Genomic DNA, 9,407 nt, shown 5'->3' with positions numbered 1-9,407 from the left:
CGGTGCAGTTGTAATCATAGAAAAAACCTTTTTTTCTTTGTACAGCGAAGAGAAAAACCGAACGATCCAAGATTAGAAAGTACTCCCTGGAAGGTATAATTATTTGAAATCTATCATTAATCAAAATTGGACAGAAGAAATACGGGACTGTAGCTCGCGTACTTGGGAATGATTACAAGTTTCTGGTTTAATGTTCAATTTTTTACGTTACTTGAACTTGTGAAGTTTCAAAATTTGTCCATCTACGTAAACATTGCTTAGCTTTAGTAAATAGTCAAACATCAATAATCGAATGACCGTCACCCACATAACAATGTTTGCTTATTTGATGAAGTTACATTAATATCCAATTTATTGTGTATATAAATTGCAGTAATTTAACTGCGCGCAAAAATATTTATCTGGAAGGTCAACACAGTTTCTTTTTCATTAGTATTACTCAGTTGCAACGGCTTGAAGTGTCGCTTGCATTATTGAAAGTGAGAGTGTGATAATGCAAACAGCTAAAGTGTATATAAATATATTTATATCACATTCCTCGCTCGTTAATGAATAAAACAATGAACACGAAATTATCAATGCAAAGATTGTACATAAATGCATTCTTCTATCAAGTGTGACCTAGAAAGTGAAACAGTCGAACACAACAGCCAATCAGAGTTGTTCTTCGGACAGGATTAAAGGAGGTGTCGGTTGATAAAGTGAAACAAATAAAAGTCGAACAATTTTTTTTTTTTTTAGAAAAAAAAACAATTAGAAGCCTCTTACATTTTGTTAAACATAAAATGCTCCATATAATATAATTATATTTGTTACTATATTGTTAATTTACATATTATACAATATTATTAGCTTTCGTTATACAAGAAACAATTATAATTCTTAATATAGTTAATATATTTACGATTATTCTGTGGTTATTTTGAGATCAATTATAACAATACATCACAGGTTTGTGAAATATATTTTTCTTTTAAAATTAGAAAAAAAAAACCATACGAAAACATCTCAAAATATGCAAAAAACAAAAAGACATTGAGATCTCGCAACCCTGCAAAAAAAAAATATATAGAAAAAAAAAGAAAGAACCTTAAGAAGAACAAGCGGATGATGAACTGAATCGAAAATCAAAAAATTGGGTTACAGTTTGCAAAGAACTCGTAAAACGAAGAAAGAAAGAAAACACAAATCTTATGTTGAAGAACCAATACCAAAAAATATATATGTACAATGTTGTTTTTTTTTGTTGTTGTTGTTTTTGGCAAGCTCAGCTGCCCCGGAATTGCAGAAATCATTGAACCGTTTACCTGTTGTATAAATGAAATCAAGTTAGAAAATGTTAGCAATTTCCCAACTTCCCACTTAATTTAATTATTACACTTAATTACAATATTTCTATTTATATATTAATATATAAATATTTCCAAAAAAAATAATAATAATAAAAAAAATGTTATATAATACAATAATTTTCCTTTTTTGTTGTTGTTGTTGTTGTTTGTAGAAAAACCTGGCTGTACGTTTTCATACCTTAATTTTCAAATTGTTTTCAGTTTTCATAAATAAATTAACATATCTCTTAAATTAAGATACAAAATCACAGTCAGTAGAAGCGCGAAAAAAAAAACAAAAAAAACAAACTACATTAAACGAAACGAATAATTTAAATAAAGAATTGAAGAACACAAATATAAACCAATCAAAATAAAGATTACATCAATTGTTACCGAAAAGAAGAAAACAAATGCTTTGCTTTTTTCCTCTCTCTCTCTAAAGTTTCTCTGCACACAAAGCAAAAGAAACGAACCTTATTTTTTAAATAAATTAATAAAAAAATAATAAACTCAAGAATGTACAACTAAAATATAAATTTCTTTCTTTTATAATTAAAAAAAAAACTAATTGTACTATACAAATAAAAATTTATACGAGATCGATATTTGTAACAAAGTGGGGGAATGGGGGGGGTGATAGGTGATATGGGGGGGTTGGTTATTGGATTTTCAGGAAAGTGATAACTATCTAACTACAGTGCGACTGCCTGGGTATTTTCGGTGGCACCACTGAAGACAACTTTTTCATCGGCTCTGCCTGTCGCTTCTTCACGCTCATGAAATCTGAAACAAGAGAGAAAATAAGGTTAATATATGTTGGAGGTCACGAAATAACGGTCGCTACTAAACATTGCACAAATATTATTCGACCTTCGCCAAAAAAAAACAAAAATAAAAACAATAACAAACAAATGCTACGCTGAATCATTTCTGGTCAATTTATACAACAATGCCACCTCCACCACCGCCGCCTTAGGTGTATTTTTAGCCAGAAAAAGCGTGAAGACAACCTGTTTTATACTTCAGGAAGGAGAGAAAAAAAGACGAAGGAACGTGCCAGAGGATACTCTTCCTCCGAAGTAGACGATTATTGTTATTCCTTCTTTTTTCTCCGTATTATTGTAAATGTTTTCCGGAGTCGTTGGCCTCCTTCGATCGCCCTGTAACTCAATCTATCCGGATGTAAATTGGGTCATACGCAACTCTTTCATGGGAAAAACTACATGGAACTCGGTATGTTTTGTTTCAGATGCGCGCACGTATAAACAGATGAGGGTTGAAATCAAACGTGGGAAAAGGCGCACATGTTCGAAATTCGACAAAGAGAGGACAGAGAGAGCGCGCGCGCGCACGTGTTCATCCATCGCGGAGTTTAAAAACTTGCTGCATGACCTCTATTTATTATTCGCAACAACGAATTCACGTAACGGTTCACATCCATACAACTGTATATACGCCAGGTATCATTATTATTCTGCGTTAGGGGTGATCTCGGGATGAGCAAAAGAGGAACAAACGTGAGGCCACCAGCTAAAGAGAGAGAGAGAGTGATCGTAAACCGGAGAGATAAATGGGACCGCAGTAGTACTACGCACATGTAGAGTAGTATTCGTTTCCCGTGTTTATCACAGGCCTTCTACTATACACGGAAACTAGTGTATGGCGATAATGTGTTTATGAAATTGAAGGAAAAATAACAATATGATTCCAAAATGACTTTTAAAACTGAAAAAATGTCTATGAATTGTACAAACACTGTGTACAGTAGATTAACGCAATAAATCCATTGCGTAACGTCTCAGGGTCAATGGTACAACAGAAACTGTGCGTACGAAATGTTCGTAACGCACTGGAAATGTTTCAGTGGGTTATTATATAACATTGACAATAACCATCGAAGGTCGTTGTGTTTTGGTATTGGCTCTAGAGCGAACGGTTCTCCACCGAATGTGGAGTGATGATTAATAGCAGTTTATGATGAACATCAGCGAGCGGCATAAACGCTTGTTTTTGCGTAGATGGGAGGAGGAGAGCTGATGAACTTTGCGATTAATTTGACCCGGATTAAAATCAAACCATCACACAGCTGCTGCTGCTGTTGCTGCTGATGCTCATTACATGTAATTTAAAAACTCAAATTAGAGCTGCTACGAGAGAAGAACAACAATAACACGCACTCCGCGTCTGTCACCGCATCCTTTTACTATACTGCGCCATTTCTATATCTCTTTTCATTTCTTTGTGATGACCGAGAGCTGCAGAGAATATTTCCTCCTCACAAAAAGATCGACTGGAACACAAATACAAATGTTTAAGCCTCGGGGGTCGAGTTCTTTTCTCTCTCTTTCTATCTCTTGTCATATTTTGTTTTGTTTCTTCTTTCTTTCTTTTTTTTTTGTACAAAACTCTCAGAGAGAGAGAGAGAGATAATCTGATTTCGTAGTCTCTTCGTAGTAACTAAGTTTAGGTGAACGCACCGGCCAAGGTGAACCACCTCTTAGGCAGCAATGGTCGCAATGGTGCGTATGCGTCCATCCGCTGTATGCGTGTGTATAGGCCTACTAACAAAATTATTATACAACACATAGGAACCGAGATTGATACACACGAGAGTGAATAAGATGAAATATGAACAAGATAAACGAACGTGAACTTGAAGATGATTGAATACACGCTTAGCGAGCGGAGGAGCAGCAGCACTCGGGCGACGAGAAGAGAGAAGAGTAAGTGGAAAAGGAACATCCCTGGGGCCAGTTGCTTGACCATCTCGCATCGGGACATTGGACATAACCGGTTTTTGATACGAATTATAAAATTTATATCTTCCAGCCGTACACACACACACACACACAAACACACGTGTACATACATACATAGTAGACTATATACTCCGCGAAGCTACGATTACTAGGAAAATATTTTGTTACACAGAAGCTACACGCACATAATATAAAATTATCCGAATGGAAACTGCGCGTAAACACAACTGAGATAAAAACAACAATCGTGAAACAAAACTGAGAAATTAATATAACAATATGGAGTGACACTGATGATGATGTTTATATTCGATTCGATGGTAATTGATTAATGAAGGGCAAACGAAAATTTAGATAGGATCGTGTCGTAACGTGTCAAAATAAAATTTAGAAGATGAAGAAGAAGGAAAAAAAAATATCGCTTCCAAACAGAAGGAATCAGTGAAAGGAAACCACCTCTTCTCGCGAGTTCAACGAACCTCAATGTATACAACCGAAGAAGAAGAAAAAAAAATATACACAAAATAGTAAAGATAAAGTGGGTAGCTTTTACGTTTATTCCGCTAGAATTTTAAGCAACCCACAAGATAGTTTCGGAATAATAATTCGAAGAGAAGCGAAGGAACGACGCACTATCATGATTTCATATTTTATGTGGCTGATGAAACGCAAGGAAGAAGTAGTGAAAGCGTGATACAATTGCATAAGAGTTGATAAAATAAACAAAGTCATTTCGGGTACTTGCTGCGACTACTGCACTTTTAACGGCGTGAACTAATAATAAACGTGTGTCTGCTGTATGTGATATATTAACGGCAAACTCCCCCAGGCTATGCGAACTTTTTCATTTCATGTTACTTATCCTCGCTCTTTTTGTTTCGCTTTTCGAAGGCTTGCAATATATATATATTCTTCGAGCTCTTTTTATTTTCGTGTTGTTGTTGTCCTTCTTCTTTCTTCTCCTGTTCTCCTCGTTGTTGTTTCTTAAGCACAGGACTGGATAATGATGATCGTAGTGTGGTGCACGGGGCAAGTTTAAAAATAGCCACTCGTTTATATATGTATAGACGTACACGTAAACACCAACACACTTCGCAGTGGCATCCTGGGCATGTTTATCCTCGTGCCACGACCAGCTTCTGTTTATTGATGAAATTCATATAGGCATTCGGAAAGTGCACAATCGGGTCCCGTTATTAACCCGATGAGCACAATATCGGATGCCCACGCGCACGCCAATTAATTAACCATCCTTGAAAGCGTGCAGCAGGATGCAAAAAGCAAGAACTGGTGTTGTTGCTGCAAAAGGGGGATGGATGCTTTTTCCCTTTTTCCAAAATGACCGTTATTCACAATCTGTGTAACGCATATATACACCCCCTATGGAACGATCAGATGTTGCACCTTTCGGCAAACATTCGCCGAGTACCGCAGGGCAGAAATAGAGTAGCATCTGCCGCCAAAACAGCTGTTCAATTTCCACCAAAAAAAAAAAGGAAGCGGATAGACGAAATATGTAGACAAATACGAGTAGGGGACTAACTCATTTCGTCCCGTCTATGATGAAAATGGGGGACGCGTATTGTTTAACTAGACACGCGCACACTTTCAACCCCTACTATAAATCAGACACAATAGATATGGAACTCAATTCAATTTCCATCCCCCAAGCAAATACATAAAATTAATCAATACCCCCAACATTTCTGTTTGTACCCTTTGATAGAACATTTGCAATATTTATTTTTTAGCGTTAGAAATTTTGCTCAATCTTTATCGATTTACATACATCACAAGTTATTAATATTCACATAAAGGTTAATTACATGATAAACAATACTTTCAAATAACTGCAATCCTGCAGACGCCTACCAATTCCAGTTTATATTTATAAACATCGACTAATTTGAAATTCATGATGTTTCAATCATAAAACAAATATTTATAATAGCTTAAAGTTTTGATTAAAATATATCATCTTTATTGCGTCATTAAAGCCGAGCACGATTCAGATGCGGAAATGAACAGTTCTATAAATGAAATAACTAGCATCCAACACCTACTAAATTTTCTGTCAGAAAGAGCGCGAAGGCTGTTCTCCGAGTTGTCATTGCTCAATTGCTTAATCCAAATATTTAGTATTCTCTCTATATGGAATTCGAAATAGTTAACTGTAAATAATACTACGTGCGTAATGGTGTGGCACTAAAAAACTAAGCACGAAAAAAGAAAACGTAAAATCCCGTTTCTCGATATAAATCTAGCCCACTAATTTATTCAGCTAGTGAGAGGAGACAAATAGCAGCTAAAATGCAAATCTCGTATTATTATTATTATATGCATACGTTGGAAATATACATAAACGTGAGCAAATAGACGAGTGATGCGATTTTTCTTAAAAAAAAATAAACTTTCACCCAAAGCATATGCTACTTGCATTTCAAATATTCATATCGATATTTGTTTTTTGACGTTGTTTTTAAATCTCGTAGCAATTGAAATTGTTTGTTTTTCGTCGCTTTACAATTCTATTACAAGATTAAATAAACTAATTGTGAAAAATGTAAAAATAATTAGAATATTGTTTTTGTTTCAGAAATAAGTGAAAGATGCAGTCTTCCGCAAGGATCGTCCTGCGGCGTGTGTCCCGCTCTTCAGCAACGAATCCTTTTTTTTTCTTCTCCAGCGTCTCACAAACACATTAAAGAAGGAAACGAATAAGTACGTTTATATGCATGCGGTAATTACGCGAGCAACGATAATTAACATTAATGATTTTTTATGGTCCGAAGCGTTGCGCGTCTTCTACTACTACTTCTTCTTCGGTGCACATCGAGAGCGGCAGTTTTAATTGAATAAAATGTGTATTTGCGCAGCGTGAATTGACTAGTGCACAATAAAGTTAGCATAATACTGAGTAATTATATGCTAATGGCGTTTGGCTGCGTCCAATATCAACGTTAAACAATTTTTATTGTGGCCGTAAGTACAAAAACGCAGCGGGCCGTCGCTCTTATTGCCGTTGCTTAACGAAACAATATCGAAGAAATAAACAAACAACAACAACAAAAAGTCGAACTAGTCTTATTGGAATCCTATTGATTTTATGCACTCCACTTTCATGGATGCTTAATGTTGTTTTATGTGTTATAATGGTCTTGGCATTTGAATGCTGCAATTGTTTGACATTTTTTATAGATCGAAGGGGGCGAAGAAAAGTGAATCATCGTACCTGTGATTTTCTTTTGTTTTTTGATGGTGTTGTTGTTCTCGATGACAACTTCTTTTTCGGCCAGCGGTTGCGGATACAGGTCGGACTGATCGAGCTCGTCGTCCTCGTAGGACCTTCTGCGCTTCGGAGCATGGGTGATGTTATCGGTGTTGGGTACGACCGCTTTCCAGATATAGCGACCGGCGTTCGCACCGATCGGACAGACGGGCACCTCCTTCTTGAAGTCGAACTCCCATTTGGCGATGTCGTTCTTCATCTGGTCAGAGAACTCCTGCTCGAGGAATCGCTTCGTCTCTTCGTGGTTGATGGGCTCGAAGAGAGTGCGGCGCACCTTGTTGATGCCGTTCCTGTTCTCCTGTCGTCTCGGGAGCGGCGAACGCATCCTGAACAGTTCGTGGCTGGCTTGGATGGGGCGGAATATCGATGTCATCTTGTTGATCTTGTCTTGTTTTTCCCCCTCGAAAACAAACCGAAATTTGCCAAAAACAACAACAAAATTGAAAAAAATCGCGTCAGAAACCGCTTCTCGCTTCGCACACAGCAAAAATACAACGGTTAGGCAACTCTACGATCTTAGGCGTCGTCAACCCACGCTGCATATGAAACAAAGCTCTCTTTGTTTATATATGTTTTTTTCGCGACGAACCACTCGTTTAATTACGATTGCACTGGACAGGATCCGCACGTCAGATACGGGGGTACACGACGTATTCGAACTTGGGGATGGAAAACCCTATTGACACGGGGGCTGGCTGCTGCTGCTGTTGTTGTTGTTGTCGATGAACGGTGAGATGAACGGCGAACGCACGTAACTTGTTCGACGCAACTCGTAGAACTAAACTTGCCGGATCCGCGAGGAGACTCGTGCCTGTGCCGGTGGCTCGCTCTAGCGGACCCAAATTATCGAGGTTTTAGTTGGTTCATTCTAACCAAAGGGGGAGGCCGGTATGGTTGCTACACATTGTACAGCACCGTCATAAATTTACCAACTGCAAACAGCGTACTTCAGCCTACTCAGTACTCGCACTACAAAACACCTATATTACTTTCCTCTATTTTCTGTACCACGATTTCCTCCTTTAAACACTCAAACATCTACGTAATTCTACTTCTACATCATTTTCTTTCCACCATCACACAACAACAACATCAACCAACACACAAGATACTTGTGCACACTTTGATTTTAAATATTTAAATCGCTATCTCCGATTTTCATTTAAACGCGTTCATTTTATACAACAACATCAGCAATTTACACTTTTCTCTCTTACATAAATATATATTACTTTTGCTGCAACCACTTGCGTGATCAACCACACTCAACCACATTCAAATATTTAAATCGATGTCCATTTTTTGACTCACTGCGCGTGCACTTTAAAACAATTGCATTTGATTATCATTTATCGTTTCTCAATTTCACAGGAAATGACATCAACCAATGTTTTATTCGTCTCGTTTACTTTATAGCTTTTATTGTTTCATTGTCTACATTTGCACTCTTATTGCTTCATTTACTACATACATCTCCTATTCCACTTGCAAATTTGAATCAAATAATCTTCATACTAATCAAGTTTCCTTAATTATTGTATGAAAATATGCTAAGCCTACTTTTAATTTTTTTGTAATACAATTTTATTCAAAAGTGTTTATTCTCTTATAAACTTCTTAATAAGCACACAAATTTTATAATTTAGATATAGAATTATCCGAAATCAAAATTAAATTGAAAGAAATTAATATTCTTCAATAAACTCTACTTATTATTTTACTACATCTTATTATTTACTAAATATTTGTACTATTATCATTCTATCTATTGTATTTATGTGCTGTTAAAACTTATTATTCGTCTCCTTCTGCTGCATACATAGAATAATATGAGCGTACGCAAATATTACCGACGACAGATGGTACACGTACATAGAGGGATAACAAATCCTAAACATAATATAGAAAATCAATACATTTACCGATGGAGAGAGAAAGGATCGATATTTAATTATTATCAAATAATATATCTCTTGTTCCCCTATAGTTATGTTATAAATATATAATTAAAAAAAAGAAAGAAAA

The 9,407-nt window shown here is 36.3% G+C and overlaps 1 protein-coding gene across 1 annotated transcript; it reads right to left on the bottom strand.

Moving 5' to 3' along the window:
• Positions 1 to 1,931: 1,931 nt before the first annotated feature.
• Positions 1,932 to 8,305, bottom strand: LOC108558381. The gene is made up of 2 exons (XM_017915280.1): positions 7,326 to 8,305; positions 1,932 to 2,117 (listed from the first exon to the last, which is right to left on the bottom strand). The coding sequence occupies exons 1-2, from the start codon at positions 7,753 to 7,755 to the stop codon at positions 2,023 to 2,025; spliced, it is 525 nt and encodes a 174-aa protein (XP_017770769.1). The 5' UTR covers positions 7,756 to 8,305; the 3' UTR covers positions 1,932 to 2,022.
• Positions 8,306 to 9,407: the final 1,102 nt, after the last annotated feature.

This window comes from Nicrophorus vespilloides, unplaced genomic scaffold (genome assembly GCF_001412225.1).
Source record: "Nicrophorus vespilloides isolate i.1.1-1 unplaced genomic scaffold, Nicve_v1.0, whole genome shotgun sequence".
In the NCBI taxonomy this organism is placed as follows: Eukaryota; Metazoa; Arthropoda; class Insecta; order Coleoptera; family Silphidae; genus Nicrophorus; species Nicrophorus vespilloides.
This window is presented reverse-complemented; position numbering and strand designations above follow the sequence as displayed.

What these genes read in the sequence shown, in the direction of transcription:
- LOC108558381 (XM_017915280.1), bottom strand. Translation starts at nt 7,755, where the DNA reads ATGACATCGATATTCCGCCCCATCCAAGCCAGCCACGAACTGTTCAGG. An exon ending in AAAACAAAAGAAAATCACAG is followed by an intron (nt 2,118 to 7,325) that starts GTACGATGATTC and finishes CTCTTGTTTCAG; the next exon opens with ATTTCATGAGCGTGAAGAAG.